We start from the raw sequence: 13,792 nt of genomic DNA on the forward strand, positions 1-13,792 counted from the left end.
GTTCCTTCCCCCCAGCCGGAGGAGGGAAGCCGCCCGTGGAACACCTGATGGAGACCCTGCGAGAAGCCCGAGGCCGAGCATACCCGCAAGGGGAAGCCGCGCATCGGCGGCAGGAACAGGGCACCCGACCCCGCATGGAACCCCCCTTATTCCTGACAGGCGCTAAGGTATGGCTACACACCCCTCGCGTCGGGGCCAGGCAGGTGGGGAAACTGACGACCTACTGGCGGGGACCCTGGACCGTGGTGCGGCAGATCTCCCCCTGGACGGTACTAATAAATGGCGGGGAGAGGGGTCGAGAGACGGTGGTCAACGTCCACCGCTTAAAACCATGGAAAGCGGCCCCAGCGAGAGAGAACCCCATCACCCGAAGGCCCCGAAATCCCGGAGTACCCACACCCCTCGTGTTGGGGGGCCTCGCACACTACATGGGCCCTGCCGGGCCCCCGAGACACCCCAATCCAGTCAGGAGACGGCGCGGACGACGGCCCCTAAACCCTTCTGCTGCTGAGTTTGTGCCCCAGCCCACAGGTGCCAGAGGATGGGGAGAGCCGCTGGAGTGGAGGAGGAGGCTGCCGCAGGAACTACAGAGGACAGAGCCACCCACCCCGAGATCAGCCACAAGGTCCGGACGGATCCCCCGGACCCCGCAACGTTTCCTCGTGGGCGCGGCCCAAGCAAGGTGCTCCAGTCAACCCGGGACGGGGACTGGCACCTCAGGGGGCTATGTGATGCCGCCGCCACAAAGCCGTTCAGCAGACGCCCCATCTACGACCTCGCCATGTTGTATCTATACCCCTTTTTTATTTTATTTTATTATTTTCATTAAGAATTATTCTGCCAACATATATAATACATTTTTTTTATAGACACGGGACAACTTGGGAGCGAACACGCTCCCAACACTTCCACAGATGCGCGCATACCTCACCTCAAAGGCCAGAAAGCATGAAAGAGGGCAATAAAAGGTCATAAAAACTCCCCCAATTTCACACAAGAGGAACAAGGGAGGGGGGAATTGCAAGCGGGGGTTAGGATGACATCGATTCTTTAAAAGGCTTTACAAAACCAGGCCACGAAATATATAATTATATTCTTAACAAAGAAAACAACATTGACGACAAGAAGCACAGACGGGTTTTGAACCATGTTAGATAAACAAAGTTACCAACTTAGCCATGAAGATTAAGCAAACAGTATCTATTCTCACTCCAATTGGAAACCAGACTACAGTCTGCACCAGGGTCGCGACCCATCATTTGTTAATTAAATACTGACATTATTTACCTTTAAATAATTTCTACACGGCCGGGCCGAAGCATCAAAGTATAATAATGGCATCAGGGTCGCTCCAAAAAAAAAAGATAAAACAAATTCCCTAGCCCGGGATATCAGATTAAATAATCACAAGAAGTCAAATAATAAGTACGGAATTAAAGTGCATCTCCTAGGAGAGTTAAGGGCGGAGAAGTCTATCATAATTAACCAACACGCAACACTCCATGGGAAGCGAGCAGCTCACAGCCGTCTTTGTCTTCCCGAGAGGATCTCCACACCCACACACAAGCCAGGAAATTACCCCATAAAGGTCGGAGCAATGGCTCAGAAAGGAAATTAACACATGCCTCCGAAGATAAATAAATAAACACACGCGCAGGGTGCTTCCACCACGCAGCTCACAGTGTGATGCCGCCGCCACGAAGCCGTTCGGCAGGCACCAAATCCCCGACCTCGCCACCACCAAGCAACGGAGCCGACCCCGCGTCCCCCTCACCTCACCTCACATGAACACATCCGCACTCATTTCCCCCCCCCCCCATAGAGCTCCGAGGGGAGGTCGCCTGGCCGACCGGTTTTTATCCGAGAGACCCTTATCGGGATTAATTCTCACGGTTTCCGGCGATCAGGGAATTGGATGACCTCCCCCGTGCTACGTGGCACCGCGGCGCTGCGGCCGGCCTTAATATGGTGTGGTCGCGGCGTGGGGCATTCGGCCACCGCGGTTGAGGCGCATTTCCCCCCACACACACCCCCACGAGTCGACGGGGCAAGCAGGGGAGGCACGGGACAGCATGAATAGCGGGATCACAGGGGCTGTTGCGCATAGTCATGGAGGGTTGGGATAATTGCGCTTGAGCGCGCAGGCCCCATTGTTAGGGAGGGTAAGGGGTTAATTAGGATGTACGCCGCCAACGTCGCTCACTGATTAGCATATCAACAGCGCCCGGGAACCGCCGTGCGCGGGCTCGGGGTGCGCGAGCCCATTGTTCAGCGCAGCATCCCCTTTTGAGGTAGGGAGGATAAATAGAGGGGCGGAGAGGGGAAATCGCTCTCTTCTCTCCAGCGCCAGGCGACAGGACGCTCTCCAGTCCAGCGACCCGATCGTCCGTGAGACGCATCGAGGTACGCTGCGAGCACGGGATCAACGAACCGCCGTGGGCATCCAGCAGGGAGTAAGTAGGTGAATTAGAATCATAGCAGATAAATCGGGAATAGGTATAAAGGTATCAGCGTAGGCCAGCCTCGTCGACTCACTGATTTAACATTAAATTACCAGGTCAATGTTGTGCAGTGTGAGCGTGTGGGTGCGCGTGTGTACACTGTGGTTCACCACGTGAGTGAGCGCTGCGTAGAGCGGCGCACGAGTGGGTGTCGCGTGTGTGCAGGTGTGTGCGCTCGTAGTGTGGGTGAAGGGGTCGGTGCGTCTGCAGGTCCCCGCTCCGTCTGTCGCCGCCGGGACTCGCGCAGTGTGAGGGCAGCGTCGTTCGCCCCCGACCCCCATTTAATAGCGCGTGATCCGTGGAGAGACAACGCAGCATCTGCAGGTGAACGAGGGCGTGCGGCGAGCTATGCCTCTCACACGAGCTCGCGGAGGGACGGACCAGGCAGGGGAGCCGTCGGGCGATGAGCCCAGCGACGGCAGCAGCTGCTCGCAGAGCAGCGAGGGGTCGGCGCACGGCGGAGCCCCTGCCATAGGCACGGAGCAGGGAGGGACTCCGGGGACCAGCGGCCCCAACAACAGCTGTCTTTGTCTCCCCGCAGCATGGACAGCAAGACTTTCGCACGCAAGCAAATAACATTCCCCATAAGAAGATCAAATCACGATGAAATACCATGAACACGGCTACGACATGCATAGAATCACTTACAATCAAATCACAATGGAACTAAGGAGCAAATAAGTCACGTTTAAACTTCCAAACCAAAAAAACTTAAGCTGTGTGAGACAAAAGATAACGCCCAGAACAAGGGAGGGGATCATTAAGCTCGCTTAACGTGTAGGTTTTCGCGACAATATTATTCATAATCAAAGACATGGATTATGATGTATAACTCGGTGCGAACGCGAATCGTCGGTCTGGTTAATGGATAACTTAGGTGTCGCCGTCGCAAGGAAACCCCACCCCTCCTTTCAGAATGATTACACAGCTGGTCTTTAAAGCTCCCATAAACACACACATGACACACGGACGGACACGCACAAGACACACACGGACGCAGATGTGTTCACCCCCACAGAAATGTTTTATGACACAGCCTTTGAACAACTCGGAAAAACTGAGTGGATTTTCCCGATATAAGCCGAGGAAAAATCCATTCAATATAGATCGTCAGGGCTCTGGCCCCCACCACAGATCCCCACGGGGCTTCGGCTCCATCTCCTCTCGTTACCGCCAACGAAGAAGCTTTTCGTCGTCCAGAAGGACGATGTGCGCGGGGTAGCGACGTGCATCAATAAGCCGAGGTCTGCACCACCTGAGAAGAATCGCTACCCCGAGTTGCCGAGCTGCGAGTAAAGCTGACAGAGATTCCAGCTATCACTCTCGAGCCAACAAAGACACCCAACGTCCACCCTGCAACGAACGAAGCATCGCTCATCGTCAGAGTGACGACCAGCGAACAACCTGCAGAAAGGGCGGAAATCGCCAAGCGTCGACCAAGCGAGCAAAGCAGAGAGCGCGAAGCAGTGGAGAAAGCCTGATCGAACGGCTGTGAGGAGGAGGACAGCGCCATCGAATGCGCCGTGTGTTCAAAACACACACCGACCAACGACCAGTGAAAACAGACAAGACGTCCAGAGCGACGGCGAGCATCGTGCCGACTCAACAATCGTCCAGCAGTGGAGAAGCCGGGGGCTGCCACCAAGAGAGAGAAAGAGCTATCGAATGCGCCGCGTGTTTAATACGCACACCCAGATCAACCAGCATCAACCAAAACCGACTCGTCATCCCGCAGTGGAGAAAGAGAGTCAAAGTCTTCCGAACGAGCGCCGCCGTCAGAGCTGCAGAGAGCGCGCCACCGCGCCATCAGCTACCGAGGACCAACGAGCGCCACCGCTCACCTCTCAGCGGAGAAAGTCTCGGCTGAAACCCGCACGGACAGAGGAATCTCCTGATCGGTCATATTACTTCCCCACACACAGACTCAAGGAAGCATACAGAGAATATCTTGTCAAACCGGTTTCTTTGTCATAGAGAATTAATTAAAACAGAGCCAGATTCGCTCTCCCACCACCACACACGCCCTCACCCACCATTGTCTCAAACATTCCGTTAACAGATATAATCTTGCCAACGAATCGATTGAAGTATGCTTCGCTTTCGGGGTACAATAAGTGCTTTTATTACCGCCATATGAATATTGTGTCATGCTTGTTTCCAAACTCGGCCAGTCGCCGATTGTGATCGATACATGGGGGAACTAATGAGATGCCTGGTGGAAAGGTAGAGGTTACGATTGTTAGAAGAGTGTTAGCCTTCAGTTTAGTTAATTGCATAATCTCGCAAATGAATAAGTGTTTTAGTCATCCATTTTCGTTAATTGCATAATCTCGCAAATGAATAAGTGTTTTAGTCATCCATTTTCGTTAATTCATAATCCCGCAAATGAATAAGTGTTTTAGTCATTCATTTTAGTTAAATGCATAATCTCGCAAATGAATAAGTGTTTTAGTCATTCATTTTCGTTAATTGCAGAATCTTGCTCATGAATTTATTGACGCATATTTGACCTGCATGCCAGAATGTCACATGTTTGTTTAGAATAAAATTGTTATCACAAAAGCATATCGAGTGTTCCTTCCAAGGTCCATGCAAAACTGTCTTATTCCTAAGAACTGTAGCCTGTGATGAGATATGAATTTGGAGACCTAAAATAACATAACACACACTAGGATAATCGGTAAATGTTTAATCAATGATAATCGTGTTATCCTGATTGATACAACTCTGGATAAACAAAACTAAGCCTAATTATCATAACTGCTCACATTAACATAATCGCAAGCATTCGCATAAATTACTACGATTATCTCCGTGATTATCATAATTCATGCATATAATTACATATGTAGAGTATGAACTTGGCGGGAGACGACTTCACGGGTTGCACACCTTTTATTAACACCAACTTATCGTTACACGGGTGGCTAAGTACAGCCTGACACACGGGGCTCCCTTGGCTACACCCTCACGGGCTCTTACGCCCCGTAGCTCTCAGAACCCACCCAACCGGGGTATCCGTCTCGACTCTGGGTCCCACAGCCTCGTCCCACATGGACGTCAGACCACGGGTCCCACAGCCTCGCCTCCGAACCACACAGCGTCCTGGCCCTTATAAGGACCGCGGGACCAGGGGTCTTGGGGCCCTATCTCTTCAGCTCCGTCTTCGATCTTCAACTGGTTATCCACCCCCCGAGTGCTCCCGCGCGTCCTCCTTTATAGTCCTTCATGCGGACGTCGCTGAGAGCACCCACCCCAGTTGACCAATCACTGCGTGCTGCCTACGATCCTATTTCCCACATGGTGTCAGCGCGCACGACCACGCACCCCGCGCCGCCCCGTAATCCATCACTGTCGGCGCGTGTCAACACCACCACTCTTGACGTAGCCACGCCCGGCGCGCTCACACGCACGCCGCCCCTTTGTCAGCGCGTACCGCCACTACACATACATTAACATAACTTATGCGATTTGCGCATTTTTCGGAAAATTGATAATTTTTATTATTTTTATCAAAATTTCATAATCCAACACATACAACAGCCACCACCAAGCGATGGAGCCGACCCCGCGTCCCCCTCACCTCACATGAACACACCCGTACGCATTCCCCCCCCCCCCCCCATAGAACTCCGAGGAGAGGTCACCTGACCGACCGGTTTTTATTTGAGAAACCCTTATCGGGATTAACTTTCACGGTTTCCGGTGACCAGGGAATTGGACGACCTCCCCCGACGCTACTTTGCACCGCGGCGCTGCGACCGGCCTTAAGATGGTATGGTCGCGGCGAAGGGCATTCGGCCACCGCAGTTGAAACGCATCCCCCCACACACGGGTCGACGAGACAGGCAGAGGAGGGACGGGGTGGCATAGTTTAGAGTGCCAAAGCGGGCTCGAGTGCGTAGGTGCCATCGTTAGGGAAGTTAAAGGATAGGGCGGGAATGGCAAATAGTCAGAGAGGTGACTCGGACGCATAGTGCGCAATTGATGGGGCAGGTGGTGGAGACATGCGGAGGCTCCGCGCTTAACTTCCACAGCAGGCCGTGGTGATGGACGCCGCTGCATAATGCGCAAGACCAAGCGCCATGCATGAGAAAGGGATTAATTAGAATTAACGCCACAACACGCAGCGCAGCTGATTAGCATAGCAAGGTCGCCCGGAACCGCCGTATGCGTGCTGACGGGCATGCGCCCATTGTTAAAGAAAAACTGGGAGGGGGCCGCCACCACGCTCGGAGCCGCATCCCTTTGATGTAGGAAGGATAAAAAGGGGGCGCAAAGGGGAGATCGGTCTCTTACTCCAGCACCTGGCGACAAGACACTCTCCAGCCCAGCGACCCGGATGTCCGTGAGACGCATTGAGGTACGCTGCGAGCACAGGATCAACGGACCGCCGTGAGCACCTAACAGTGAGTAAGAAGGTGAATTAGGATCGTAGCCGATAAATAGGAAATAGGTCCAGGGGTAGTAGAATAGGCTAGCCTCGTCGATTCATACTGACTCAACCACCAGTCCCAGGTAGCAAACAATAAATCCTTAATAGCGGACCGTGTCTCCGTGTGATCTCGCTGAGAAGTGGGAACGTGTGTGGTGCTGTGTACACAGCGGCTCGGCACGTGGGAGCACTGCGTAGAGCGGCACACGAGTGGGTGTCGCGTGCGTGCAGGTGTGTGCGTTCGTAGCGTGGGGAAAGGGGTCAGTGCATCCACAGGTACCAGCTCCGTCTATCGCCGCAGGGACTCGCGCGGTGTGAGGGCAGCGTCATTCGCCCTCCGACCCCTGACCCCCGTTTAGAGCGCGTGATTGGTGGAGAGACAACGCAGCATTTACAGGTGAACGAGAGCGTGCGGCGAGCTATGCCTCTCACACGAGCTCGCGGAGGGACGGACCAGGGAGGGGAGCCGTCGGGCGATGAGCCCAGCAACGGCAGCAGCTGCTCGCAGAGTAGCGAGGGGTCGGCGAACGGCGCAGTCCCTGCCATAGACACGGTGCAGGGAGGAACTTCAGGGACCAGCGGCCCCAACACCTCCATGTTAGTCAGTGTAACTCCATTTCTTTGCGTGTCTGTAGGTCCATGTAGGTCCATCTTAGTCCATGCGTTTGCTTTATTGACCTGCTGGGTTGCTCTTTGTGCTTTCCGAGTCCCTGACCCACTGATCACCATCCTTAAGGACCTTCATGATGGTGAGCGGCCCAGCGTCTAACTACGTGGCCGTGAGTCAGAGCCATTCCCTTTACACCTTGGGGTGCAACAGGGATGTCCTCTGGCTCCCACATTATTTTACATATGTTTGGACCACGTAGTTCGTCAAGCCTTCAATGCCTGTACCGGAAGAATTCCCATCTGCTACAGATACAATGGGAGGCTGATCGATGCCCGGGTGCGGTCAAGGGATGGCTCCCTATTGCTCAACCACGTTATGTATGCCGATGATCTGCTAATTGCTGCTCACTCGGAGGAGGAGTTTGATGTGCTGCTGCTGAATCTGGAGCTTGCCACCAAGAGGTGGGGCCTTACCATCAGCCCCACCAAAACGAAGCACCTGCCTGGGTATTTTATACCGTCGAACAATCCACCCCCACAACTCACAATTGGTGATGCGGCAGTTATGGAGAGATTGCCGACATTCTCATACCTGGCCAGTGTACTCATGACCGGCTCCGGTTTAACAGCAGAGGGAGGTCTCACTCCAAATCAGTCGAGCGCTATTATCTTTTCATCGGCTGCGTTACGCCGTGTGGAAGCTACCTGGTCTCTCGCTCCGCATGAAACTCCAGGTCTTCTCGGCCACGGTCATTCCCTCCCTTCTCTACGCTTGCGCCCCCCTAATGGAACATCTTCGCCGGTTAGAAACATTTAGAATGGCCTGCCTACGATCCTTCCTGGATTTAACCAGGCTGTATTGTGTGAATCTCTCGAGAAACGGTGCCTTAATGCGGCGAGAGAGTTTGTGTACGTCTGAGAAGCTGATCGCTATACCGTCGAGAGCCTAGTGCTCTCAGAAGGGTCACCCAAGGCGGGAAGACTTCAGTGGAGACGTCAGACAAAACCCATGACCTTTTCAAATAAATTGTGATCCAAGAAAGCAACGGGAAACTACTTGGATTATTTCTCCCTTGAAAACTTCAATGATGACAAGCAAAATCAACAAAGGCCCTGAGTATCGGTGTCCTTTAAATAGGACAGGGGTGCTAAGAATCTCCAAGCTTGTGTCAAAGAACCCTTTCAAAGTAGTAACTTGGAACGTTAGAAGTTTACTTCAAGCAGGAAAACTAGCCAATGTCATACAAGAAATGGATCGACTTAAAATCAACATAATCGGTCTAAGCGAAACTAAATGGCCTGGAACAAAAAGGTTTATATCGAGCGAACACCACATCTTCTGCTCCGGAGGAGAAGAAAACACCAAACAAACATACGGTGTCGCCTTTATAGTACACAAGAAATTAGCGAATAAAGTCAACAACTTTACCCCATTATCAGAACGAATAACACTACTACAATTAGTAGGCAACAAAGTCAACGTGAACATTCTACAGGTTTATGATCCAACAGCAGATAAACAAGATCATGAAATCGAATCGTTCTATGAGCAACTAACCAACACGCTGAAGCCGCTGAAGAAGCAAGACATCACTATAATCCTCGGCGACTTCAACGCCAAGGTTGGCCATGGTCGAATGCAGAACATTGTCGGAGAACACGGACTAGGAACAAGGACTGAACGAGGCGACAGACTGGTTCAATTCTGCCAAGAAGAACGTGTCAGTATTGCTAACACGTGGTTCCAATTACCACCTCGACGACTGTACACGTGGACCTCGCCGCAAGACTCCGACAACAACATCGTCAGGAACCAAATCGATTATATCCTAATTAACATCAGGTTTAAGTCTAGTGTGATTACAGCAAAAACCTACCCTGGAGCCGATATATCGTCAGATCATAACCCAGTAACAGCTACAATAAGACTCAAATTGCGATCAATACAATGTACAAAGACAAGACGAGCAGACCTGGAGAAACTGAAGAACAGCGCCGATAAAAAACAAGTACAGCAACATCTCAACGATAGCATCCGCTCAATAACAACAGAAACAGCAGATGTTCAGGAGTACTGGCGCTCGTTCAAACAATGCATCACAGAAACAACAGAAGTCATGCTGGGACATCAGCCACCGAAAAAGAAACAACGATGGATGACACATATTCTTAGGTTTTTTCGGTAAAGTCATGTAGGTAAAAACATCAAAATTAATAAAACATATTTTTTTATTAATTTTGATGTTTTTACCTACGTGACTTTACCGAAAAAACCTAAGAAGATGGATGACACATTGTATTCTCGATCTAATGAGCAAACGAAGAATGTACAAAAATAACAACTTGGAGAAGTACAAACAAATGCAACAGAAGATCAGAGAAGCAATCCGACAGGCAAAAGAAAAGTGGATGGAAGAACAATGCACCGAGATTGAAGAACTAATTAAAAAACATGACAATTTTACTCTGCACAAGAAGCTCAAAGAAGCTGGTAACATCTACAAACCAGCCCCAACAGCTACCTTGTATGCGGACAACAACCAACCAATCCTAAATAAACAAGAAAAAATGGACACCTGGACAAACTATATACACAAGCTCTATGGCGCCGCGAGAACACCTGCAGAAAAAGACCAACAGATGTCGAAAGACGCTCTACACATTTTAACATCAGAAGTAGAACATGCAATCAAAACAACTAAGTCAGGCAAAGCGTGCGGGCCCGACACAATCCATGTAGAATTGCTCAAGCTATTAGACAGTAACAACATACGACAACTGACTAATTGGTACAATCAAATATACAATGGCAATAAAATTCCATCCGACTGGCTACAATCCATCTTTGTGGCCATACCAAAGAAAGCAACAAGCCGGAAAGGCGAGGACTACAGGCTGATAAGCTTGATGAGCCACGTGCTGAAAGTCTTCCTGAAGGTGATCCAACAGCGCATACGCTCCACATGCGAAAATGCATTGAAGAACACACAGTTTGGCTTCTGCAAAGGACTAGGCACAAGAGAAGCAATCTTCTGTCTACAGATACTACTACAGCGATGCTACGAACATCAGAAAGAAGTGTACATCTGCTTCATAGATTACGAGAAAGCCTTTGACTCAGTCGACCACGACCGACTAGCAGCTCTATTAAAACAACTGGGACTAGATGAAAACGACATCAACTTCATCATTGCTCTTTATTGGAAGCAAACAGCCCTACTCCGATATGACAACGAATTGACAGACCCAACACCAATACAAAAAGGTGTACGACAAGGCTGCCCACTGTCACCGAGTCTTTTCAACATCTACTCGGAGCAGATTTTTGATCGAACACTAGCAGATAAAAACATTGGTATTAAAGTCAATGGACAATACATCAACAACATCAGGTATGCCGACGACACTGCACTGCTGGCCGATTCAGAACAAGACCTACAACAAATCTTGGATGAGGTTGCCACAGAGAGTCAAATATGGGGCTTACGAATTAATAAAAAGAAAACAAAGGTTATGAAGGTCAGCCGAACTACAAGCGAAATAACAATCAAGCTTGGCAGCGAAAAATTGGAACAAGTACACCGATTTAAATACCTTGGTGTAATCATTGACGATCAGTTGAACCATGAAGTCGAAATCAAGAGCAGAATTGAACAAGCAAGGCAAGCATTTATTAAATGGAAAACACTCCTTGCAGACCGCAACTTGAGTACATCACTGAAACTGCGCACACTGAAATGCTACATCTGGTCAATTTTGCTGTACGAAGTAGAGACGTGGACACTGACAACAACAGCAACAAAAAGGCTCGAAGCTTTCAAGATGTGGCTGTATCGAAGAATGCTGAAAATCCCATGGACAGCCAAAACCACCAATACACAAGTTCTGCAAGATGTGGGCACTGACAGGCAACTGCTGAAGACCATCATTAGCAGGAAGTGTTACTACCTAGGCCACATTGCCCGAAACGACCACAAATACCAGCTATTAAAGCAAATCCTGGAAGGAAAAATCGAAGGGAAAAAACGACCAGGACAGCCAAAAACGATATGGCTCAGTAACATCAAAACATGGCTACAATTAACAACAGCACAAACTCTACACGCCGTGCTAGACCGGGACCAATATCATCGTGAAGTCGCACACGACGTTAGGCAGCACTAAAAAAAAAAAGTATTGTGTGAGGAGCTCACAAATCCTTTAAAAATGTGGACTAAGTCCCATCGGTGAGCTCCTCCGCCAGGTAAGGCTGCGTTGGCTGAGTCATGTAGCCCGCATGGCCAGACACCGCTTGCCTAAACATCTTTTGTTCGGCCAGATCGAGGGGGCTAATCTGCCCGGCACGGGCTAGAGAAGACATGGAGTGATGTGGTACAGGAGGACGTGGAGCTGAGTCAACTTGCCGATGACTGGTACCAGCCATGTCAAGATCGGCCTCTGTGGAGGAGTCTCCTGAAGGACGCTACTGGGCAGTTGGAGGCAGTCGCCCTCCAACAACAACGGAGGGCGGAGGAGCGACACTCACAACAATGAGCGGAGTGCCGGGTGGCTAAAGCACAGCAAGTTGCCGCAGTAGGGGGCACAGATGGTGCATCAGCCAGTCGTCTCAGTCAGTTGACCTGTGCCATCTGGGTCTGCCCCGTGACTTCCTCCCAGCGGGCGTTCGACACTTTACGTGGCCTCAAGGTGCACATAGCCTGGCACAAGCGTTGTGGTGACGTCACCGCCACTTACTGGCGAATGGCGGTTGTTGTTCAGTCTATGTATGAATGTGCGAGTCCATTTGTGCATGTAACTCTATGTGTGTGTATCAATGGATTTGCGTGTGTAACTACATGTCTGCCTTTTTCGCCCAGGCAACGCCGGGTACTCACCGCTAGAAGTTTCAATAAAAAAATGGCTTCCCGATGGGCCGCGTTACCTGCAGGAACAAATCGTCCATGTTGATCCAGCGGCCGTAGAAGAGCCAAAGCTGCGGCAGCACACCTCATGCTGCAGCGACGCGTAGCGAAGAAACAGCCAGGTGGGGTTGGGCCAGCACACCTCGTGCAGGTAGCGGAAGCAGCCCTGCATGGCGTCGTCCCCGACGTCGCTCCCGCTCTCCCCAGATTCTGAATGCTGCCTCCTGCCCTCCTGCTGGCACAGGGTGCGCGAGCGTCAGGACCCGCGGTTTAGCTTGCGGGAACTCCCGCACTACAACACGGGCTTACGCGCGCCGAGGCTCGTAACAACGTGAGCGTTCACAGAAACATTTTTCCGTAGTTTTCAAACGCTATAGTCAATCCACTTCAGGATGAAGGGTTCACCCAAGCTATTGCAAATCACTCACGATCGTGAATGTCTAATAATCCTGTGAGTGACGAGTGTGAATAAGTGACTGAGCGACTGTGAAAGTGAGCGTGAGCGACCAGGACCATACCGAGTCGTGTCGGGCACAAACACGGCGGGATGGTACCGGAACAAGTCCTGCAGCTGCTGGTTGGAGCACTCTGCCTGCAGGTACTCGTACACGGTGTGGATGTGCTCTGACGCAGTGCAGAAGGGCACTCCTCTCTCTATGGAGACCCCTTCCTCAACCGCACCCCCGCTGCACCAGGAGACGGGGACGCAAAAGAAGCACTCAATACACATACATCTTCTTGGTTCTTTCGGTAAAGTCACGTAAAATGGAAGTAATAAAATAATAAAAATAAAACATAATAAAATAATTATCACGACGTTTCGGCCACAACGCAAGCAGCCGTCCTCAGGTGAAGAATGAAACACCACCAAGCTTGGAGCATATATTTAAGCTGGAAGAAGAGCGCCTAGACAAAATAATTTGCATATCAAGAGGAATTTAGCATATGGAAATGCGTAGGAGGTGGGCGGGGGGGTTTCAAATTAATATTATGCCCGTGCATTATGCAGGATTAGCAGCATCAAAGGGAGAAGGAAGGGGGGTAGCATTAACAAAGGAAAGGAATGTTAATCGTATGTAGCTGCAGTTGCTAAACAACCACGCAAAAAACTAAAGTATAAACTACATAGCATCATCAGTATACTTACTATACTCTACAATAAGCTGAGTTACTAACAGTAAGTAATACATTACAGTTCTACGTCGTAAAAATTATATAATATGCTTCCATCTAAACTTTGTTCTCTTACATCACACGAGTCTACACCGTACTATATACTGCCATAGATAAACCCAACATTAAATTATATACTGTATTGCTATAAACTATATACCAGACATACAGTA

At 50.4% G+C, this 13,792-nt stretch overlaps 1 protein-coding gene across 1 annotated transcript in view; it reads right to left on the reverse strand.

Moving 5' to 3' along the window:
• The window catches only part of LOC133339604 (endothelial zinc finger protein induced by tumor necrosis factor alpha-like), a 35,198-nt gene that overhangs the window by 19,735 nt on the left and 1,671 nt on the right, over positions 1–13,792 (reverse strand). The window contains exons 2-3 of the mRNA XM_061547728.1: positions 12,965–13,112; positions 12,467–12,678 (exon numbers count right to left, since the gene is read on the reverse strand). Of these exons, the coding sequence (XP_061403712.1) occupies positions 12,467–12,678; positions 12,965–13,112 (360 nt within the window). The remainder of the gene's footprint in view (positions 1–12,466; positions 12,679–12,964; positions 13,113–13,792) is intronic.

Source organism: Lethenteron reissneri, unplaced genomic scaffold (assembly GCF_015708825.2).
Source record: "Lethenteron reissneri isolate LAM-NWPU_2019-01 unplaced genomic scaffold, ASM1570882v1 scaffold_1931, whole genome shotgun sequence".
NCBI lineage: Eukaryota > Metazoa > Chordata > Hyperoartia > Petromyzontiformes > Petromyzontidae > Lethenteron > Lethenteron reissneri.